Genomic DNA, 24,014 nt, shown 5'->3' with positions numbered 1-24,014 from the left:
ATAGCACAGCTGATGAGCAATGTTCCCTCTAAACTAGCCCGGAGAAATATCACCCACAGAGAGAAGCACGAGATTTAACTTCTGTAAAAAACCCAACGATAAAGCCAGGTGTTCCTATTTTGTTTTATTCGTCTCCGGATGTTGGCCGTAGGTGCACCCGATTCAGCTGCCCTGCGCGCCGGGTAGGCGAACTGTTGACATTTCATATGTCTGAAGGTACAAACTGCATCCCGGCAGGCCCAGAGAGCAAATCAACTGTACTATAGGCCTACCGCTGGCCAATCGGATGGCTCAGATTAGTGTCTGCAAAGTAAGGTGCAGGCATAAAAGAAAGCTACAGTAAAATGAATACTGTGAGATTTCAAAAGGTTTAAAACCATGACTAGGGAGAATGTCAACGAATACAGCAAAGAGCTGCTGTTTTTATGAATGAGTTAATGTTTAAGTTGTTACTCAGCACTGTCAACACTTTGTATTCAACACTTATATAAGCCATAAAATGCACGTTCTTCCTATTTCCACTTAGCACTGCAGCAGCAGTATTGAATGAGTAGGAAAGTGTATCTATAGGCTTGCATTGTTATTATTAGCAGCTTGCAGTGGAGATTTTAGCATGTAAATCTTGGTTGGGCAAACTCAAAACAAAAACAATCTGACGGATACTGGAAAAGCCACAACAACACTAAACAATACATTCATTGCACTATAACGGTGCCCACAAACTGTTAGGGCCTACATAAAGCTGTCCCAACAGCAGAGCTTTCTTTTCAGCACCATGGAGTGAATCCTTACCACTGCTAAACCTGGCTATCATCGGAGCCTTGTCGGGCAGTTTATCAGTTTATTCATCCTCATACAGTGGGGAAAAAGTATTTAGTCAGCCACCAATTGTGCAAGTTCTCCCACTTAAAAAGATGAGAGAGGCCTGTAATTTTCATCATAGGTACACGTCAACTATGACAGACAAATTGAGAAAAAAAATCCAGAAAATCACATTGTAGGATTTTTTATGAATTTATTTGCAAATTATGGTGGAAAATAAGTATTTGGTCACCTACAAACAAGCAATATTTCTGGCTCTCACAGACATGTAACTTCTTCTTTAAGAGGCTCCTCTGTCCTCCACTCGTTACCTGTATTAATGGCACCTGTTTGAACTTGTTATCAGTATAAAAGACACCTGTCCACAACCTCAAACAGTCACACTCCAAACTCCACTATGGCCAAGACCAAAGAGCTGTCAAAGGACACCAGAAACAAAATTGTAGACCTGCACCAGGCTGGGAAGACTGAATCTGCAATAGGTAAGCAGCTTGATTTGAAGAAATCAACTGTGGGAGCAATTATTAGGAAATGGAAGACATACAAGACCACTGATAATCTCCCTCGATCTGGGGCTCCATGCAAGATCTCACCCTGTGGGGTCAAAATGATCACAAGAACGGTGAGCAAAAATCCCAGAACCACACGGGGGGACCTAGTGAATGACCTGCAGAGTGCTGGGACCAAAGTAACAAAGCCTACCATCAGTAACACACTACGCCGCCAGGGACTCAAATCCTGCAGTGCCAGACGTGTCCCCCTGCTTAAGCCAGTACATGTCCAGGCCCGTCTGAAGTTTGCTAGAGTGCATTTGGATGATCCAGAGGATTGGGAGAATGTCATATGGTCAGATGAAACCAAAATAGAACTTTTTGGTAAAAACTAAACTCATCGTGTTTGGAGGACAAAGAATGCTGAGTTGCATCCAAAGAACACCATACCTACTGTGAAGCATGGGGGTGGAAACATCATGATTTGGGGCTGTTTTTCTGCAAAGGGACCAGGATGACTGATCCGTGTAAAGGAAAGAATGAATGGGGCCATGTATCGTGAGATTTTGAGTGAAAACCTCCTTCCATCAGCAAGGGCATTGAAGATGAAACGTGGCTGGGTCTTTCAGCATGACAATGATCCCAAACACACCGCCCGGGCAACGAAGGAGTGGCTTCGTAAGAAGCATTTCAAGGTCCTGGAGTGGCCTAGCCAGTCTCCAGATCTCAACCCCATAGAAAATCTTTGGAGGGAGTTGAAAGTCCGTGTTGCCCAGCGACAGCCCCAAAACATCACTGCTCTAGAGGAGATCTGCATGGAGGAATGGGCCAAAATACCAGCAACAGTGTGTGAAAACCTTGTGAAGACTTACAGAAAACGTTTGACCTGTGTCATTGCCAACAAAGGGTATATAACAAAGTATTGAGAAACTTTTGTTATTGACCAAATACTTATTTTCCACCATAATTTGCAAATAAATTCATTATAAATCCTACAATGTGATTTTCTGGAGAAAAAAATTCTCATTTTGTCTGTCATAGTTGACGTGTACCTATGATGAAAATTACAGGTCTCTCTCATCTTTTTAAGTGGGAGAACTTGCACAATTGGTGGCTGACTAAATACTTTTTTCCCCACTGTATACTGACTTTTAAAAAAAAACATAGCTGATATGGCTGACTTGCTTAAACAAATGTGGTTTCTACTGACAATTAAGATGTACAAACTATGGCATAAGGGGATGAAGAGTGGATAAGAGGCAATCTGTAATTTCGATTAAGACAATGAGCGATCTAGGACGGACGTAGTCAATATAACTATTTGTTAAACGCTTTTGAAATGGACAGCGACAGAATTCAGAACATGGGCCGTTCTTACAGTGTTCTCCCTGTACACCAAGTCAGAACCGAAGGATAAATAACGGCGGCATATAAGCAGAAAATGAAAGCTCTTACAATATTCAATGATTACATTTCTCTAAAACAGGTTATAGGCTACATGTTCACCACCAAGTCAGAACAGTAGGCTAAATTATGAGGGGGAAATGGACCAAATTATTAGGGTGAGGCACATGGGCTACTAACAGCTTACTACACAACATACACTTAGTATTACTTTCTTAGCTACAGTATACATATCTCCCTGGCATCTTACATCATTTATGCAGCAGCATACAATACATTTTTGGAGTCACCTTGTCCTGTGCTCACCTGAAGAGGAAGGTGGCACGACGGTCCTTCGTGGGCATATTTTGTCATCAAAGTCTGGCATTCTCTGGATTTATGGTACTTTCAAGACAACTGTGAACTCGGAGAAAATCAAGGTCGAATCATGACGTCAGTGATCTTCAGGTCGGAGCTTTAGAAAAAGGCCAGAGTTCCCGTCTTGGAATTCTGAGTTGGATGACCATATTTTCCCAGTCCCCAGAGTTCCCAGTTGTCTTGAACTCACTGAAGTCTAAGATTTCCCAGTTCCGAGTTTCCAGTTGTTTTGAACGCGGAATAAGTATTTAACTTTTTATGGCCCATGATGTTGAATGTTTATTATTTTAAGCTTGGAAAAGTCACCTCCCTGACCAAGGCCCTTCTCCCCCGATTGCTCAGTTTGGCCGGGCGGCCAGCTCTAGGAAGAGTCTTGGTAGTTCTAAAGTTCTTCCATTTAAGAATGATGGAGGGCACTGTGTTCTTGGGGACCTTCAATGTTGCAAAAAATGTTTGGTACCCTTCCCCAGAACTGTGCCTTCGACACAATCCTGTCTCGGAAACATCTCAAGGATGATCAATGGAAACAGGATGCACCGGAGCTCAATTTCGAGTCTCATACCAAAGTGTCTGAATACTTATGTAAATAAGGTATTTCTGTTTTATATTTTTAATACATTTGGTAACATTTCTAAAAACCTGTTTTCACTTTGTCATTATGGGGTAGTGTGTTTAGATTGCTGAGGATTTTTATTTATTTAATCAATTTTAGAATAAGGCTGTAACATAACATTTGGAAAAAGTCAAAGGGTCTAAATACTTTCCAAAGGCACTGTATGTACACAGTTTATTAGGTACACCACCCCGTTCACGAAAATGGTTAGCTCCTACAGACAGTGAGTTATGTGTCAGTGGCTTGCTATATAAAGCAGGCAGACAGGCATCCAGTTACTGTTCGATTGAATGTTAGAAGCGGAAAAACAAATGACTTAAGCGATTTTGAGCGTGGTATGATTGTCGATGCCAGGCGCGCCGGTTCCAGTATCTCAGAAACGGCCGGCCTTCTGGGCTTTTCACCCACGACAGTGTCTATGGTTTACCGAGAATGGTGCAACAAACAAAAAACATCCAGTCAGCGGCAGTCCTGTGGCCAAAAACAGCTTGATGATCAGAGAGGTCGAAGGAGAATGGCAAGAATCGTGCAAATTAACAGACGGGCCACAAACAGGCAAATAACGGCGCAGTACAATAGTGGTGTGCAGAACGGCATCTCGGAACGCATAACTCGTCGGTCCTTGTCACGGATGGGCTATCGCAGCAGACGACCACACCGGGTTCCTCTCCTATCAGCTAAAAACAAGAAGAAGCTGCTCCAGTGGGCAAGCAATCACAAACACTGGACAATTGAGGTGTGTAAAAACATCACCTGGTCCGACGAATACCGGTTCCTGTTGCTTCATGCTGATGGCAGAGTCAGGATTTGGCTTAAGCAGCATTAGTCCATGGTACAAGCTGCTGGTGGTGTAATGTTTTCCTGACACACGTTAGGTCCCTTGATACCAATTGAAAAACGTTTGTATGCCACACCTTGCAGAATCCATGCCGAAGAATTCAGGCTGTTCTGGAGGCGCGTACAAGATGGGTGTACCTAATAAACTGGCCACTGAGTGTATGTATATGTATCCAGAATTTATGATTTACACATTTTCCAAACTGATCTATAGGCATATATAGGCATTCAAAGCCAAATTCAGTTGTATATCTTCAAGCACATTGCATTCCTTTCAACCAACATTCTTCTCCCCTTGAAGCCATGTTAAGGGGGCGTTTTCATTCTATTTTTCCCCGGACTTAATTTTTCCCCTTTGCAGCATCAGTAGTAGTAGAGCCAGCCCCCTATGTAGCCTATGTACGTACGGTGGTTGTAGTTTTTTTTATGAACAGGATCCGCATAAGGACAGCGAATACAGCCATTCCTCGGAGATTTACGAAAGGGAAGATCAGGCCTGCATCGATTCGTGTAAAGGAGGACAAACAGGTACAAACTTGGAGAATTTCACGCTCGCGCATATCCGGTTTATTGCGTTTTGTGGCGAGCTGCGTCTCCGAAAGAACGTTCCTTTCTGACCATGTCTGATTAGATTACACATCCAATGGATTGAAAACAAAATGGGGGTTGCGCTGTAGCATGGGAGGAACATAATTACAAAAAAGGTTATGGCCCGATGTCCCAGACATTTCTATTTGAGAACAACAGCCGCGGATTTCTAGTGGATAGGCAACCCACTGAAGCAAGGCCATTGATTAGATAGATAAGCTAGTTAAGTGTGCATAATCCTGTGGCGATAGGAGGAAGAAAAACGTATCAAGGGGTTATTTTTATTCCTGCAGAATGGAGCATCTATGTATAAACATTTGTAATTTGTCATATTCATGGTTGTTTGTACATTTAGTATTGCTATGTCGTTTAGGATCTGTAATTAAGCTTAAGCCTTCATATTTGACTAAAAAACATGAATAAAATTACTGTACGTCGAGTAGGCCATTGTACTAGGTGGCATGATCTTTTGTTCTTTTATTTTTCAAGTGCATGGGGCAATCGAGAATACGAAACGCATTCAAGATGCACAAATCAATGCATTCGAAGTAATATATGTCGCGTCTTAGATTGCAAATGCCATTTCCAAAACTGGAGTCTGTAGGCCACTGCGGCCGTCTTCTGTACAGTATTATTGAGTTTGTTTACATAGTTACCTTTGGGAAAGTTAAATTGTCTACCCTTCCTATCTTCACCTTGAAAAGTATTTACAAATAATAAATACTAATACGTTAATCAAATGAATCCTATAATGGCACCTACAACTTTACAATTCCTTTGAACAATGTAGTGCAATTTAATTCTTAAATATTGTAGGCCTTATATTGCATCGTATTTTGGAATTGTCTGCTAATGATACATATGCTTTGATAGTTTTATTCAGTCTCTGATCTTATCAGCTTTGCAAACTGTGAAGGTATAGGCCTATATGAGGACAATATGATCCTGAAAGGCCTCTTCTGTACATCTCAACCTGGAATCTCAATCTTTGTTTCTCAAGTTCACAGATCTGCAGATTTGTTTATACATGTGTTATTAATTTAAATAATGATTGATCATATAGCCTGCTGACAAGTTCCCACTTCTCACACCCAGACTTATCTTGGTTATGCCACATGTAAACACACCTGCTTCTAGTCTAGTCATTAACATTTCAATGTATGGAAGCTTCAACATGGCACATATACAAGCTTTTGGAGGAGTACATTTAGTATTTATTAAATTCCTTTGGGCAAACAAAACAGGTGGTAATTATTAACAGTTTTGCACATTGCTGTCTAGTGTATTTCAATTGGTTCATCGCTGCATGTACAGTACAAATGACCCATTTAACGTAGATTCAATCTCCATCCTTAACACTAACCATGTTAAATGGACTGTTGTCCTCCCCAGGTAGACGTAGCTGAGGCAAGATGTCAGCCCGAGGAGGGAAGAAGAAGACCACCAAACTGTCCCGCTCCGCCAGAGCAGGGGTCATCTTTCCTGTGGGGAGGATGATGAGGTATCTACGCACAGGGACCCACAAGTACCGCATCGGCATGGGGGCACCCGTCTACATGGCAGCCGTCATAGAGTACCTGGCAGGTTGGCGTCTCACCTGAGTGAAAACACACACACATCTTTCTTCAATTCAGTTGTCTGTCCAATATAACAGGAAAATTTTTATCTAAAATATATACTGAATACAAAATATAAACGCAACATGTAGAGTGTTAGTCCCATGTTTCATGAGCTGAAATAAAAGATCCCAGACATTGTCCATACGCACAAAAAGCTTATTTCTCTCAAATGTTGTGCATATATTTGTTTACATCCCTGTTAGTGAGCATTTCTCCTTTGCCAAGATAATTCATCCACCTGATGTGTGGCATGTCAAGAAGCTGATTAAACAGTATGATCATTACACAGGTGCACCTTGATGAGAAAAAAACAACAACTTAATCCATTTTAGAATAAGGCAGTAACGTAACAAAATGTGGAAAAAGTCAAGGGGTCTGAATACTTTCCGAATGCACTGTATTTTTGTTCAGTATATGAATACTTTGTCTGAAGATTTTCTAATGACATTTTATTTGTTTAGCTGAGATTTTGGAGTTGGCAGGAAATGCAGCAAGGGACAACAAAAAAGGCAGAATAACTCCTCGGCACATTAAACTGGCTGTAGCCAACGACGAGGAGCTCAACCAGGTACAGTATTATTCCCATTAAAATTGACAAACATTTAGAAAATGTCCTATGATGAACTCAGCAAAGTCAGTGTTTGTTGTTCTATTTCATTGCATCATCGTTACACTATATTATATTGCAGTATATTTCAGTGCCTAATAGGGATCCATGAAACTATGATGAAAGTAGTCCCTTTGTCTAAGGCAGGGGTGTCAAACTCATTTTAGCTCAGGGGCCACATGGAGGAAAATCTATTCCCAAGTGGGCCGGACCGGTAAAATCATGGTATATATAACTTAAAAACAACAACTTCAGATTGTTTTCTTTGTTTTAATACTATCAACATAAAACATAAAGCTGGAGCCTGAGGACAGTGTGTCCAAAATAGTACAAGCACAACATCACTATTAATCATAAAACACCTCAAGTTTATTTGAAAATTCTAAAGAAAAAGAACACACAAACACACAATGCCTCAGTGATTCACAGAACTGTTTCACAGATCACATAACTATATCAGGGTGTCATTTCTCAGGCAGAAATGTAGATACAAATAATGAAATCCTGTTCCCCAAACAAGTGCAAGAACCACAGAGTCAAGAATAGGTTAAATAAAAAAAAATCAATTAAAAACAATAGCACATCAACATAAAAACATATAAACATAATAATAATATAATATGCCATTTAGCAGACACTTTTATCCAAAGCGACTTACAGTCATGCGTGCATACATTTTTGTGTATGGGGGGTCCCGGGGATCGAACCCACTACCTTGGCGTTACAAGCGCCGTGCTCTACCAGCTGAGCTACAGAGGACCACATAAAGCTGGAGCCTGAGGACAGTGTGTCCAAAAGCACAACATCACTATTAATCATAAAACACCTCAAGTTATTTGAAATTCTGAGGACAAACAACACACAAACACACAATGCCTCAGTGATTCACAGAAGTATATCACAGATCACAGAACTATATCAGGGTGTCTCATGCAGCACTTTAAGTGGGGTTGCATAGTTTATTTGACTCCTGATACCTGGCATCTTTTAGCTTTCACCAGCGCATCAATATCAGGCGTCACATCCTGAGTGGCAGCCAACTTCAGGATGTGATTCAAGTGCTTGTGCGTGAGCCTTGAGCGCAGCTTTGTTTTATTTATGCTCATTTCAGAGAACTTGCTCACAAAGATATGTGGTTCCAAACATGCACAACAGTTTTGCAGCGAGGGCTGTCAAGTTGGGGTAACCTGGCAAGAGATTCTGATAAAATGTGTCCAAGCCAGCTGCGGCAAATTTGCCCTTCAAATCCGAGTCACACTGCAAGTATATTATTTCAAGTTGGATGCTGACGGGCAGATCAGAGGGATTCACGTTTAATGGCGAACAAAAAACGTTGAAGTCTTTCTCCAGTTCACCAAAAATCTGAAAGCGTTGCTCAAACTCCCTTAACAGTCCCGTTATTTTATCTTTGAACCGCTTCATGTCTGCCACATGTTGGGTCGCGCACACATTTTTCAGACAGGGGAAGTGAGCTGCATCACCACCGGCGAGTTGCGTCTCCCACAATGACAGCTTCAACTTGAAAGAACGTATGCGGTCATAATACTGCGTGGCAACTTTGTTGCACCCTTGCAGCTGTTTGTTCAAGTTATTCAGGTGCTCTGTAACATCCACCATAAATGCAAGGTCCTGCATCCATTCTGCGGAATGAAATTCTAACACTGGTTTGCCCTTTTCTTCCATGAACTGTTCAATTTCTTCTCATAAATCAAAGAAACGCCTCAGCACAGCACCTCGGCTTAACCATCTTACCTCAGTGTGGTATGGCAGGCCATAGATGTGGTCTTTCTCTCTGAGAAGGCTGTCAAACTGACGTTGATTCAGGCTTCTGGATCGGATGAAATTAACAGTTTGGATGACCACCTTCATGACGTTATCCATCTTTAATGACTTGCAACACAAAGCCTCCTGGTGCAAAATACAGTGAAAAGTCCAAAAATCACGTCCTCCATTTGCAGATTGCACTTTCTCTCTCTCTGAACTTTGTCATAACGCCTGCTTTTTTCCCCATCATTGAGGGCGCACCATCTGTAGCCAGGCTGACAGCGCGGGACCAGTCCACTCCGACCCTGTCCAGCGCGCTGACGAGTGCAGTGAAAATATCAGCTGCTGTCGTTGTATCTGTCATCGGCACCAACTCCACGAACTCCTCTGTGACGGTCAATGTGTCATCAACTCTGCGGATGAAAATGGCCAGTTGTGCAACATCTGTAATGTCCGTGCTTTCATCAATTGCAACCGAAAACGCAATAAATTACTTTACTTTTTGCTTCAACTGGCTGTCCAAATCCACTGAAAGATCGGAAATCCTGTCTGCAACTGTGTTTCTTGTCAGGCTGATATTTGCAAAAGCCTGTGTGCCCTGAAAAGCACCAATCTCTGCTGCCTTCATCATGCATGTTTTTACAAATTCACCCTCACTAAATGGTTTTGAAGCCACTGCGATTTCATTAGCAATGAGGTAGCTAGCTTTCCCTGCAGCGCCACTGATGTCTCGGCTGTGAGTAAACACAGACTGCTGTTTCTTCAGACTCGCCAACAGTTCATTCACCTTCTCTCTTCTCCGCTGTCCTTGAAAGTTGTCATATTTGTCGGCATGAAGACTCACATAGTGGCGACGAAGGTTATATTCTTTCAGCACTGCAACATGCTGTGAACACACCAAACATACAGCTTTCCCATTCAATTCCGTGAATAAATAGAAGGATGACAATTTTTCTTGGAACACTCTGCGTCCACTTTTCAATTTTTTGACAGAGACATATTGTGGCAATGAGGGTGCCAAAGCACATAATGTTAAAAGTAGAAGCCGTAATAAATATCGCGGGCAAAACAAAGTAGCTCATCCGGACTGGCTGCACTTGCTTGACCTATTTGCTCTGCCCCGGTATAAACAGTTTGCTTGCTTAACACAATTGCTATTGCGCCATCCAGTGGACACAATTGGAACAGCAGTTTCTTTTATTGAAAAATTGCGGCTCATTTTTATACTTTACAAAATCATCTCGCGGGCCGGATTAAACCCGTTTGCGGGCCGGACGTTTGACACCCCTGGTCTAAGGGTTCAGGAAGGTGCAGTTGACGCCATATGGCATCTGTATGGCATCATCAGGCATGAACTGCCACTGCTTCTTGGTTAACCCCAAGTGGAATTTCTTTTTATTGAGGCCCCAAATCCTGACAAGACATACAGTGCTATGAAAAAGTATTTGCCTCCTTTCTGATTTTCTCTATTTTTGCATATTCTTGATACTGAATTATCAGATCTTCAACCAAAACCTAATATTAGATAAAGGGAACCTGAGTTTACAAATAAAATAAGTATACATTTTTTGGGTTATTTATTTAACAAAGTTACGCAACACCCAATTCCCCTGTGTGAAAAAAGTAATTGCCCCCTTACAATCAATAACTGATTGTGCCACATTTAGCTGTAATGACTGCAACATAATGCTTCCTGTAGTTGTTGATCAGTCTCTCAAGTCACTGTGGAGGAATTTTGTCCCACTCTTGCATGCAGAACTGCTTTAACTCAGTGACATTTGTGGGTTTTCAAGCATGAACTGCTTGTTTCAAGTGCTGCCACAACATCTCAATTGGGGTTTAGGACTGGACTTTGACTAGGCCATTCCAAAACTTCAAATTAGTTGCTTTTTAGCCATTTTCATGTAGACTTGATTGTGTGTTTTGGATCATTGTCTTGCTGCATGACCCAGCTGCGCTTCAGCTTCTGCTCACAGACGGCTGGCCTGACATTCTCCTGTAGAATTCTCTGAGCATCCCCAAACCATCACACTACCACCACCATGCTTGATCGTTGGTATGAGGTTCTTACTGTGGAATGCAGTGTTTGGTTTCCAGCAGGCATAATGGGACTCATGTCCTCCAAAAAGTTGACTAAAGTTTGCCAAAAAGCACCTGGAAGATCATCAATACTTTTTGGACGACATGGGTCCCAATATGCCTGGCAAAAACCAATCACTGCATTCCACAGTAAGAAAGTGTGATGGTTTGGGGATACTTTGCTGCCTCAGGACCTGGACGACTTGCCTTAATAGAAGGAACCATTAATTCTACTCTGTATCAGAGAATTCTACAGTAGAATGTCAGGCCATCTGTCTGTGAGCTGAAGCGCAGCTGGGTCATGCAGCAAGACAATGATCCAAAACACACAATCAAGTCTACATGGAAATGGCTAAAAAGCAACACATTTGAAGTTTTGCAATGGCCTAGTCAAAGTCCAGACCTAATCCCAATTGAGATGCTGTGGAAGGACTTGAAACGAGCAGTTCATGCTTGAAAACCCACAAATGTCGCTGAGTTAAAGCAGCTCTGCATGCAAGAGTGGGCCAAAATTCCTCCACAGCGACATGAGACTGATCAACAACTACAGGAAGCGTTTTGTTGGAGTCATTGCAGTTAAAAGGTGGCACAACCAGTTATTGATTGTAAGGGAGCAATTACTTTTTCACACAGGGGCATTGGGTCTTGCGTAACTTTGTTTATTAAATAAGTATAATTGTTGTGTTATTATGTAATTTTTCACAGCACTGTAACTGTCAAAGGTTATATGCTCAATGCACTCCAACATATTTAATGTTTTATAGGCAGTGGGGACATTCAGCTTGCATTCAAATAAGTGGGGACTGGGGAGAAAATAGTGATGAACTAATTACACTTAATAGACAATGTTCTTTATCATTTTAGCAGGATTTCACCACTTGACTAGTAAAGTATTTCTCAGAGCAAAGAACTTGACCAATGATAGACTGAATATCTATTGAAAAGTAAACTAATTCACCTGTTCTTTGGCCTCTCTCAGCTTCTCCGAGGGGTGACCATATCAAATGGAGGGGTCCTGCCTCGTATCCACCCGGAGCTATTGTCCAAGAAGAGGGGCAGCCGAGTGAAAGTGGACACTCAGGTGACCGTGCCAGAGAAGAGGGCGGAACGCGTCAAGAGCATCAAGAAACCCACCACCAAAAAAGGCAAAGGCAAACCAGGCCGCAAGCCAAGGGTCAGTACACATGAATGGGCTTCGTGAATGACGGCAAACATCTCAATTTGTCAATGTGTTTGTTATAGTGTTATAAGAAGGATGAGTATGTTCTGTTTTTCTTTGATTCTATGAAAAGAAGAGCACAGAAAACGAAAAAGAAACTGTCGTAGCCAACTCAACAGTGGAAGATGGACCAGGCGATGGATTCACTATCCTCTCAGCGAAAAGCCTGTTCCTTGGACAAAAGGTATCATGTCATGTCAGTTATGACAAAACTGTCATTCTGTGACACCTATTGTAAAGATACACTATATATACAAAAGTATGTGGACACCCCTATAAATGAGTGGATTCAGCTATTTCAGCCACACCCATTGCGGACAGGTGTATAAAATCGAGCACACAGCCATGCAATCTCCATAGACAAACATTGGCAGTAGAATGGCCCGTACTGAAGAGCTCAGTGACTTTCAACGTGGCACTGTCATAGGATGCCACCTTTCCAACAAGTCAGTTCGTCAAATGTCTGCCCTGCTAGAGCTGACCCTGTCAACTATAAGTGCTGTTATTGTGAAGTGGAAACGTCTAGGAACAACAACTGCTCAGCCGCAAAGTGGTAGGCCACACAAGCTCACAGAACGGGATCACTGGGTGCTGAAGCGCGCAGTGCGTAAAAATCGTCTGTCCTCGGTTGCAACACTCACTACAGAGTTCCAAACTGCCTTTGGAAGCAACGTCAGCACAACAACTGTTCGTCGGGAGCTTCATGAATTGGGTTTCCATGGTTGAGCAGCCACACACAAGTTTAAGATCACCATGCGCAATGCCAATTCATGAAGGACTCATTTGCTCGTGGCTGAACTAACGGGCCTAGCCTGAACCATGAACTAACGTGCCTAGCCTGAACCATGAAAAACAGCCCCTGACCATTATTCCTCCTGCACCAAACTTTACAGTTGGCACTATGCATTTGGACTCAGTGGAAACTGGAGTGATGAATCACGCTTCACCATCTGGCAGTCCGACGGATGAATCTGGGTTTGGCGGATGCCGGGAGAACCCTACCTGCCCAAATGCATAGTGCCAACTGTAAAGTTTGGTGGAGGAGGAATAATGGTCAGGGGCTGTTTTTCATGGTTCAGGCTAGGCCCGTTAGTTCCAGTGAAGGGAAATCGTAACGCTACAGCGTACAATGGCATTCTAGATAATAATAATAATAATAATATGCCATTTAGCAGACGCTTTTATCCAAAGCGACTTACAGTCATGCGTGCATACATTTTTTTTATTGTGTGTATGGGTGGTCCCGGGGATCGAACCCACTACCTTGGCGTTACAAGCGCCGTGCTCTACCAGCTGAGCTACAGAGGACCAGATGATTCTGTGCTTCCAACTTTGTGGCAACAGTTTGGGGAAGGCCCTTTCCTGTTTCAGCATTACCATGCCCCCGTGCACTAAGCAAGGACCATACAGAAATGGGTTGTCGAGATCAGTGTGGAAGAACTTGACTGGCCTGCACAGAGACCTGACCTCAACCCCATCGAACACCTTTGGGATGAATTGGAACGCCGACTGCGAGCCAGGCCTAATCGCCCAACATCAGTGCCCGACCTCACTAATGCTCGTGGCTGAATGGAAGCAAGTCCCCGCAGTAATGTTCCAACATCTAGTTGAAAGCCTTCCCAGAAGAGTGGAGGCTGTTATAGCAGCAAAGGGGGGACCAACTCAACTGGAATGAGATGTTTGACGAGCAGGTGTCCACATACTTTTGGTCATGTAGTGTACCTCAGTTATACACTTTGGCAATAAGTGACATGTATGCATCAAGTTTCTTAGTAATTTTGTTATAACGTCAACTCTATATCCCCTTAAACAGCTTTCACTAACAGAGAGTGAAATTAGCAAGATTGGAACCATCAAGGTGGAGGGAATCATCAACCCCACAAATGCTGAGATGGACCTCAAAGAGGGAGTGGGTGAGGATGTCAGACCTGCTTGTCTTTTGAACGCTTCACAGCCCATTATATTTTTTACTCTCTTACCTGTTGTGTGCTCTTGTCTGCAGGCAATGCCCTGGAGAAGGCAGGTGGGCGGGACTTCTTAGAGGCAGTGAAAGAACTGAGGAAAGCACAGGGACCTCTGGAGGTAGCATCAGGTATGGAGACACCTAATGTCAAATCTGCTGGATGAAAGGTTGGAGAGGTTTTTCTTTTGCATGGTAATGAAATGATGCAATTACTGAATGTGCTTATCCAAAGACCCAAATGTAGCATAATCCACTTGATTGAAACATATTGTCTCACCTCACTCACCCACCTAACTTCAAAACCCACCTTATAGTACACTGTCAATGCTACATTTAAACCTACAAATGAAGAGCGAAACATCAGTGCGTGTGTCTTCCTCCTGTAGTTGCGGTGAGTCAGGCCAGTGGGATGCCAGCTCGTTTCGTCATCCACTGTAACATCCCTCAGTGGGGCTCAGAGAAGTGTGAGGACCAGCTGGAGAAAACTGTCAAGGCCTGTCTCTCTGCTGCAGAGGAGAAGAAACTGAAGTCTGTGGCCTTCCCCTCACTTCCTGCTGGCCGGTGAGACTATTCAACTACAGCTTTAAAGGAAAATTCCACCCAAAAACTATCTTTTGGTATTTGTTTAATTAGTCCATTGTTGATATAGTCCCAAAATGTTTTTCATGTCAGCAATCAAGTTTTCAAAATATATAATTGTCATCATACAGAAATACAGCCAGTATGATGCTTTAAATCTATACCAGTAGCTAGGTTTCCATAAATGTATTCTTATTCACACAAAATAATATGTCCATACAGATGCCGCATCTTGATTTGATCACTCTGTCAAATTCAAATGAGCCTCGTGATTTACATATTCACTGAAAACCTACAGTTCTCCCTCTCTTGCTTGCTCAAACACTAAAGCACCAGACAGAATGTCCTAGTACTGCAACATTCAAAATGTATCTAAAATGCAGCCATACACATCAACAACCGTCGTTTTATATACAGTGGGGAAAAAAAGTATTTAGTCAGCCACCAATTGTGCAAGTTCTCCCACTTAAAAAGATGAGAGAGGCCTGTAATTTTCATCATAGGTACACGTCAACTATGACAGACAAAATGAGAAAAAAAAATCCAGAAAATCACATTGTAGGATTTTTAATGAATTTATTTGCAAATTATGGTGGAAAATAAGTATTTGGTCAATAAAAAAAGTTTCTCAATACTTTGTTATATACCCTTTGTTGGCAATGACACAGGTCAAACGTTTTCTGTAAGTCTTCACAAGGTTTTCACACACTGTTGCTGGTATTTTGGCCCATTCCTCCATGCAGATCTCCTCTAGAGCAGTGATGTTTTGGGGCTGTCGCTGGGCAACACGGACATTCAACTCCCTCCAAAGATTATATATGGGGTTGAGATCTGGAGACTGGCTAGGCCACTCCAGGACCTTGAAATGCTTCTTACGAAGCCACTCCTTCGTTGCCCGGGCGGTGTGTTTGGGATCATTGTCATGCTGAAAGACCCAGCCACGTTTCATCTTCAATGCCCTTGCTGATGGAAGGAGGTTTTCACTCAAAATCTCATGATACATGGCCCCATTCATTATTTCCTTTACACGGATCAGTCGTCCTGGTCCCTTTGCAGAAAAACAGCCCCAAAGCATGATGTTTCCACCCCCATGCTTCACAGTAGGTATGGTGTTCTTTGGATGCAACTCAGCATTCTTTGTCCTCCAAACACGACGAGTTGAGTTTTTACCAAAAAGTTCTATTTTGGTTTCATCTGACCATATGACATTCTCCCAATCCTCTTCTGGATCATCCAAATGCACTCTAGCAAACTTCAGACGGGCCTGGACATGTACTGGCACTGCAGGATTTGAGTCCCTGGCGGCGTAGTGTGTTACTGATGGTAGGCTTTGTTACTTTGGTCCCAGCTCTCTGCAGGTCATTCACTAGGTCTCCCCGTGTGGTTCTGGGATTTTTGCTCACCGTTCTTGTGATCATTTTGACCCCACGGTGTGAGATCTTGCGTGGAGCCCCAGATCGAGGGAGATTATCAGTGGACTTGTATGTCTTCCATTTCCTAATAATTGCTCCCACAGTTGATTTCTTCAAACCAAGCTGCTTACCTATTGCAGATTCAGTCTTCCCAGCCTGGTGCAGGTCTACAATGTTGTTTCTGGTGTCCTTTGACAGCTCTTTGGTCTTGGCCATAGTGGAGTTTGGAGTGTGACTGTTTGAGGTTGTGGACAGGTGTCTTTTATACTGATAACAAGTTCAAACAGGTGCCATTAATACAGGTAACGAGTGGAGGACAGAGGAGCCTCTTAAAGAAGAAGTTACAGGTCTGTGAGAGCCAGAAATCTTGCTTGTTTGTAGGTGACCAAATACTTATTTTCCACCATAATTTGCAAATAAATTCATTAAAAATCCGACAATGTGATTTTCTGTAAATTTTTTTCTCCATTTGTCTGTCATAGTTGACGTGTACCTATGATGAAAATTACAGGCCTCTCTCATCTTTTTAAGTGGGAGAACTTGCACAATTGGTGGCTGACTAAATACTTTTTTCCCCCACTGTAGCTTAATAACACAAGATAGATGTTGGTCTCCACTACGAAATACACTGCTCAAAAAAATAAAGGGAACACTTAAACAACACAATGTAACTCCAAGTCAATAACACTTCTGTGAAATCAAACTGTCCACTTAGGAAACAACACTGATTGACAAATTTCACATGCTGTTGTGCAAATGGAATAGACAACAGGTGGAAATTATAGGCAATTAGCAAGTGGTGACCACAGACCACTTCTCAGTTCCTATGCTTCCTGGCTGATGTTTTGGTCACTTTTGAATGCTGGCGGTGCTTTCACTCTAGTGGTAGCATGAGACGGAGTCTACAACCCACACAAGTGGCTCAGGTAGTGCAGCTCATCCAGGATGGCACATCAATGCGAGCTGTGGCAAGAAGGTTTGCTGTGTCTGTCAGCGTAGTGTCCAGAGCATGGAGGCGCTACCAGGAGACAGGCCAGTACATCAGGAGACGTGGAGGAGGCCGTAGGAGGGCAACAACCCAGCAGCAGGACCGCTACCTCCGCCTTTGTGCAAGGAGGAGCAGGCGGAGCACTGCCAGAGCCCTGCAAAATGACCTCCAGCAGGCCACAAATGTGCATGTGTCTGCTCAAACGGTCAGAAACAGACTCCATGAGGGTGGTATGAGGGCCCGACGTCCACAGGTGGGGGTTGTGCTTACAGCCCAACACCATGCAGGACGTTTGGCATTTGCCAGAGAACACCAAGATTGGCAAATTCGCCACTGGCGCCCTGTGCTCTTCACAGATGAAAGCAGGTTCACACTGAGCACGTGACAGACATGACAGAGTCTGGAGACGCCGTGGAGAACGTTCTGCTGCCTGCAACATCCTCCAGCATGACCGGTTTGGCAGTGGGTCAGTCATGGTGTGGGGTGGCATTTCTTTGGGGGGCCGCACAGCCCTCCATGTGCTCGCCAGAGGTAGCCTGACTGCCATTAGGTACCGAGATGAGATCCTCAGACCCCTTGTGAGACCATATGCTGGTGCGGTTGGCCCTGGGTTCCTCCTAAATGCAAGACAATGCTAGACCTCATGTGGCTGGAGTGTGTCAGCAGTTCCTGCAAGAGGAAGGCATTGATGCTATGGACTGGCCCGCCCGTTCCCCAGACCTGAATCTAATTGAGCACATCTGGGACATCATGTCTCGCTCCATCCACCAACGCCACATTGCACCACAGACTGTCCAGGAGTTGGCGGATGCTTTAGTCCAGGTCTGGGAGGAGATCCCTCAGGAGACCATCCGCCACCTCATCAGGAGCATGCCCAGGCGTTGTAGGGAGGTCATACAGGCACGTGGAGGCCACACACTACTGAGCCTCATTTTGACTTGTTTTAAGGACATTACATCAAAGTTGGATCAGCCTGTAGTGTGGTTTTCCACTTTAATTTTGAGGGTGACTCCAAATCCAGACCTCCATGGGTTGATACATTTGATTTCCATTGATAATTTTTGTGTGATTTTGTTGTCAGCACATTCAACTATGTAAAGAAAAAAGTATTTAATAAGATTATTTCATTCATTCAGATCTAGGATGTGTTGTTTAAGTGTTCCCTTAATTTTTTTGAGCAGTGTACAAGTGTATTTGAAATGCAGCTGTATGCTACATATAGCCTGCTGTAGCCTATCAAAATTATAAAATGAAGATAAGACATCTGTATCGGCGAGCTGTTGACTAGAGCGCATGCCGAGACCTGAGTGGGTACATTTGCTGTTTATCGCAGACTTTTTGTGCCAAAACCTTCGACCGAGTTAAAAACGTGATGGAAACAAATAGAATCCGTTTTTTATTCAGTAAATTAAAAAGTTACGTGCGTTTTGTGTGCACAACGTTATTACGCACAGCCTTGTTCGCAAGAAGCCAGTTTGATGGAAAAGCACTGCTGCAGCAACAAGGCTGTGCGTAATAACGTTGTGCACACAAAACGCATTTAACTTTTTAATTTACTGAATAAAAAACTGAAATTCTATTTGTTTCCATCACGTTTTTAACTCGGTCGAAGGTTTTGGCACAAAAAGTCTGCGATAAACAGCAAATGTACCCACTCAGGTCTCGGCATGCGCTCTAGTCAACAGCTCGCCGATACAGTGCAGAGGGTAAGCCTACATGATGAAATTATGAATAAGATCGTTTTTATTTGTCAATTGGCAGGCAAGCACCAATCATCATGTCACCAGCATAAAATAAGACCCTTGATATAGATTGGAAACTAGGCATTAAGCTTATCATGCACTTTCACCAACCTGTGAAGTTTATCGTAATTTATTTAATATGTAGCCTAATCGGCATGCTTTTTCAAATTGTAGTGGGAGGACCACACAACCTATCATTACAGGACTGCAAATTTACCTCAACAATATTCTATCAACAATTGCACAATAAATTGTTTCCACCGGAATTGGTTGCATAATCGAATCACAGCCCCCAAAAAGATTCACCTTTATCTAGCGTATTTTGTTTTGTCGACAGGCACTTGACTCACAAAAATGGTTGGATGGAAACCTGCTTACTAACGATAACATTAATGTTATTTTAAAGGTGCAATTCATACATTTGGTTTCCAGTAATAAAAAAAGGGGCCTCAGCAGTCTGAACCAGAGCTCTCAATTTATCTTTCCTAGATTCCTTCTTAAAACGCATTTGAGAAAAAGGTCCAGGGAGTGACCTTTAACCTTTATCCTTTTTATATAAGGTTCAGGAGGCAGGAATCTCAGAAAGACAAATTGAGATTGAGCCCACATCTGTGCATCTCTCCTGGTTCTAGGAATGGATTCCCAAAGCAAACAGCTGCCCAGCTGATCCTCAAGGCAATATCCAACCATTTTGTCTCTGCAACGACCTCTTCCCTGAAAAACATTTACTTTGTACTGTTTGACAGCGAGAGCATCGGAATATACCTTCAGGAAATGGCCAAGCTTGATGCCAAGTGAAGAAGAGCTAAAGAGATGCTAGATTTGGGGTGTTTTTTTAACAGTTGCAGTTGTATTTCAGATGGAATTTTGTTTTTGCAGCTGGTATAGTGTGATGGAAGATGCTGTATGTAGGTGTTTTTGATGACATTGGATAGCCCTCGGAAGGTGTTCCAAAAATGTTTTGTGAGTGAAGTACTGTATGCATTTATGTTACCGTCTTCCTTTTACGGGATTGCATTATTTTTAGACTAGATTAAGTTAATAATCCCCATGGCTTGTCATTCGTATCCCTTATTTACTGATATTGTTTTTACATTCCATGTACAAAGACAATTTTAACGGTTGTTTTTTCTGCCAGAATCCCTATGTAGTTTCTGATACAGTTAGTTTACTAAGAAAAAAAGTGTTTCTCATTCTGCTTTGAAATAAAAATCAAGATGTTTTACACCACAGATCCAACTGTGATTTGATTGATGCATAATTTACTAAACACCCATGAATAAGACAGCAACCCAGTTTCATTACATTTGATTTATTACATTGTAAAAAGTACATTACCTTTTCTTTATATATACATTATATTCATGTAATTTCCTGTTCACTCAAGAATTAGCTCCTGGTATACCTAACAATGCAATACAACAAATGAACATAATGACTTACAAAAAGACACCCCTGACAGAGGGGCTCCACTTCATTGACTAATGCGATTTCTGACATAAGGCAGTGGATTCGGAGAGTAATGTAACCTGACCTGGAAGTAGTTGCTCCCAACTGTGCTTCAACGAGAGTATTAATTATCCAACCCCATTCCTAGATTAATAAATACGATTAAAAGATTATAGACTGATAGGGGTAACGGCCAAGAAATAAGCTGCATTGAAGGTTACAACGACCACGTTGGGTTTTCAAAAGAGACACGTGATGTGTTCTTCTAAGTGGTTGAGGCTTTTGAAAACCATTGTTCGTTCTTCCATCATCACATTGCAGTGAGATGTCTGATATGAGTATCGTTTGATAGGAAGATCAAGGCTCTAACTTCAACATACCAATGTCCCAACTCCTCTGCAATCCATAAATTACTGTACTGCTTACTGTACAGACGGTGACATGCAAAAATACTTTCACTGTGTCAAGTGGGATAAAGTAGTCCCGTATGAAAACTTGCAAAGACGATCTGGACCAATCTTCTCATCTCTTGAAAATTAAAACTGAATTTAAGATCTGCTTGTCCCAGATTTACTGATTGCGGTCTATGCTCAATCTGCTCAAGTCAAGTCATATAATATGGCAATATGCTTACTCAAGTCTTAAGTGGCCAATATTGCTGTATGCATCATGTTGCTTAGAGTGTTGGGCCAGTAACCGAAAGGTCGCTGGTTCGAATACCCGAGCTGACAAGGGGAGAAATCTGTCGATATGCCCTTGAGCAAGGCACTTAACCCCAATTTGCTCCAGGGGCACTGTACTACTATGGTGGACTCTGTAAAACAACACATTTCACTGCACCTATCCGGTGTATGTGACAACAAAACATTTATTACACAAACGTGACAAACACACCTGGATACAAATGACAAAAGGCAATACTGTACTCCATTAAATAATCTCATTAAGACCTTACTATAAAACTCTCCTAACCTGATCGATAAAAGCTGACACGTACAGAGTTCCACCATCACAGAACACAGCGAACCAACCACACACCCAGGCCAGACCAGTCGTCACATTCGGAATGTTCTAGGTGCTGCCCTTGTTAGCAATGGCAGCATCTCAAATCCATCTTTCCAAGCCAAGCCATGCACACCTTTGTCCCTCTTGGGTATAACAGTATTTAAAGTACTTAAGAGTACTTAAAGTGTCGTTTTAAAACATATCTTTGTTCTTTTGTGTTTTAGGGCCATTGTAATAAAAATTAGCAAACAAGCTTGTGACAATTTGTAGGCTAATTTATAATCCCAGGATATCATATAATATATTTATTTTCAAAAACCTCTGACACCAAATGTTATACTGGAAATATAGAAACTATGTATGCTTTATATTACTGTACACTTACATTTCGACCCTCCAATAAAAGAGTTATGATATAGCTCTGTTTTGTTTTAAGACAGTGCCCTGACAGTTTGACTGGAGTAAATTCATCTGTTTACATCCTATTCAGTAAACAACATGCAGTACCTAAAACCCAAGTAAGTTATTCACTATGATTTTGTTCCTGGCAGAACCTCTAGATTAATGTTAAGCACAGGCATACTCAGGCAAAACTCTAGCCTTTTGGGGGCCCTAAGCAAGATTTGGTTGGGGAGGCCCCCCACCAAGCGGACCATTTTTTTTGTGACCCATCTCTTGACGGAGGAGAGAAAAATGTATCTTTTAAAGTTAATTTCCTGGAACACATTTTGCCATGGGGTGTAGAGAAAAATGTTAGCAGTTTTAAAGCACGTTTACTGCGGTTCTATACATTTTGCCATGGGGCATAGACATTTTTGCAATTTGATAACACGTTTCATTTTGCCATGGGGCAGAGAATTATTCTGCTGTTTTAAAGCTTATTTCCTGCAATTGTTTCCTATTTTTCCATGGGGTGGAGAGACATTTTTGCAGTTTTAAAGAAAATTTCCTGCAATTCTACACATTTTGTCATGACTTATGCCATGTTAATGATCTGAGTGAGAGTGATTAACAAAATCAAATGGGGGGGCCCCCTGGAAGTCAGGGCCCCTGAGCAAGTGCCCTGTCAGTATTCGGCCATGATTACTACAAGTTTAGATAACTGGCAAGACTAATTTACCAATCCGAAAATTGTTAGACGACATGGCTAATTGAGTGACAGTCAGTGACTGACAAAACAAGAGAAAAACTGCTAATGCACAACCAAATTTCAAACTTGCGCCTTGTGTCTTCTACTAATCTAACTCTCAAAAGTAAGTTGAGACCCCGACGGAGTTCCAAAAAATGCAGGCCCCAGGATGTTAGATAAGACTTCAAAGCTAGATGTGTCTGAGAGGTGACCATGCATGTCCAGGGTCTCTCTCTGTGTCACAGATGGTCTATCCCCCCTGTGAAGGTGGGCAGAGCCTAAGGAGAAAGCTATGTTGTTTAGAGAACAGGTGGGGGATGGAGTTCCCAATGTGAGAGTAGGCATAGGGCTATGGAGGCTCTATTTGACCTCTGGGGTGTCACTAGGGTCAGTGGGGCGGGGGGCGGGGAGCAGGGGGACAGGGGAGCTGGCCTCAATGAGGGCAGGGTTGAGGATGATGGGGAGGGACATAGGGGGCACGCCCCCCACCTGCAGATGGGAGGCCAGAGGCTGCAGGATGAGGGGGGACTGACTCGTGGGGGACTGGATCAGTGGCCTAGAGATCTGGGGGGACATCTTCACTGGGGTGGGCATGGGGGGAGTCGACGGGGGCACTGGAGATGATCTGTCTATTCCTGGAAGAGAAGAGAGGACATTGATTCATTCATTGATTGTTTGCTATGAAACTGACATTGACTAAATGATTCATTGATCGTTGGCGTTGGCCAGTTTTAATCTTTGGCCATGTTAACATGGTTACCGTTGGTACTAGGTGGTGGGGGATCTTGAGGCGACACTGGTCTGCTGGAGGTCTTTGGCTCTGTGGGGGCAGCTGGCACTGGCACAGGAGATGGGGCCTGGGCTGAGGGTGGCGAGGCTGGGGGGCCGGGGGCAGCCGGCTGGGCAAGCTCGACTGGGGAACTAGGAGCAGGATCTATGGACACAGAGCACAGACAGCCATTGAAACAAGGCTAAGTATAAATCATGAAAAACATGTAGGCTGTGTATTCGAAAAGCCGATTTATGCTTGATATGGAAAATGCAGTCCGGAGGCTCCGTATGGAGGGTGTGATGCAAACGTGGCGCCTCCGGAGGCTTGCAGAGGCCAAATCAAGCTCCGTACCGCATCACCATGTGCCTCCCAGATTTTGTAACAATGCGGAGGTCTCTGTATAGCTCCACATTGACATGATTGGTTGACGGTAGGTGGGGGTGGTATGTCCTGTATAAACACAACTCACTTCCTTGACAACTTCCTTCACAACAGCTCTGCAAAGAAGTATGAAGGCCCTGACTTCTGCAGAGGCCGCATCGCAGTAAATGCTGTACGGCCAATACAGATCCAGA

General features: G+C 42.9%; 2 protein-coding genes across 7 annotated transcripts in view; one reads left to right on the top strand and one right to left on the bottom strand.

Annotated features, from left to right (window-relative positions):
• Positions 1-20,316, top strand: part of LOC311130276 (core histone macro-H2A.2-like) — a 39,618-nt gene extending 19,302 nt beyond the window's left edge. Inside the window, exons 1-9 of one of the 4 annotated variants that reach the window (XM_084163004.1) lie at positions 4,565-5,052; positions 6,505-6,696; positions 7,193-7,299; positions 12,161-12,355; positions 12,477-12,584; positions 14,214-14,313; positions 14,403-14,492; positions 14,750-14,924; positions 19,717-20,316. In XM_084163004.1, coding sequence (XP_084019130.1) covers positions 6,525-6,696; positions 7,193-7,299; positions 12,161-12,355; positions 12,477-12,584; positions 14,214-14,313; positions 14,403-14,492; positions 14,750-14,924; positions 19,717-19,882 — 1,113 coding nt within the window. In that variant the 5' untranslated portion in view covers positions 4,565-5,052; positions 6,505-6,524 and the 3' untranslated portion in view covers positions 19,883-20,316. Of the gene's footprint in view, positions 1-4,564; positions 5,053-6,504; positions 6,697-7,192; positions 7,300-12,160; positions 12,356-12,473; positions 12,585-14,213; positions 14,314-14,402; positions 14,493-14,749; positions 14,925-19,716 lie in introns of those variants that run through there. The other 3 variants (XM_084163002.1, XM_084163003.1, XM_084163001.1) reach the window with 3 other exon arrangements.
• A 73-nt stretch (positions 20,317-20,389) lies between these two features.
• Positions 20,390-24,014, bottom strand: part of LOC311130260 (Golgi-specific brefeldin A-resistance guanine nucleotide exchange factor 1-like) — a 118,970-nt gene continuing 115,345 nt past the window's right edge. For all 3 annotated transcript variants that reach the window (XM_084162971.1, XM_084162972.1, XM_084162973.1), the window contains exons 39-40: positions 23,428-23,601; positions 20,390-23,302 (exon numbers count right to left, since the gene is read on the bottom strand). In XM_084162971.1, coding sequence (XP_084019097.1) covers positions 23,028-23,302; positions 23,428-23,601 — 449 coding nt within the window. In that variant the 3' untranslated portion in view covers positions 20,390-23,027. The remainder of the gene's footprint in view (positions 23,303-23,427; positions 23,602-24,014) is intronic.

The sequence above is a fragment of the Coregonus lavaretus genome (genome assembly GCF_964263955.1).
Source record: "Coregonus lavaretus genome assembly, chromosome: 1".
Taxonomy (NCBI): Eukaryota; Metazoa; Chordata; class Actinopteri; order Salmoniformes; family Salmonidae; genus Coregonus; species Coregonus lavaretus.
This window is presented reverse-complemented; position numbering and strand designations above follow the sequence as displayed.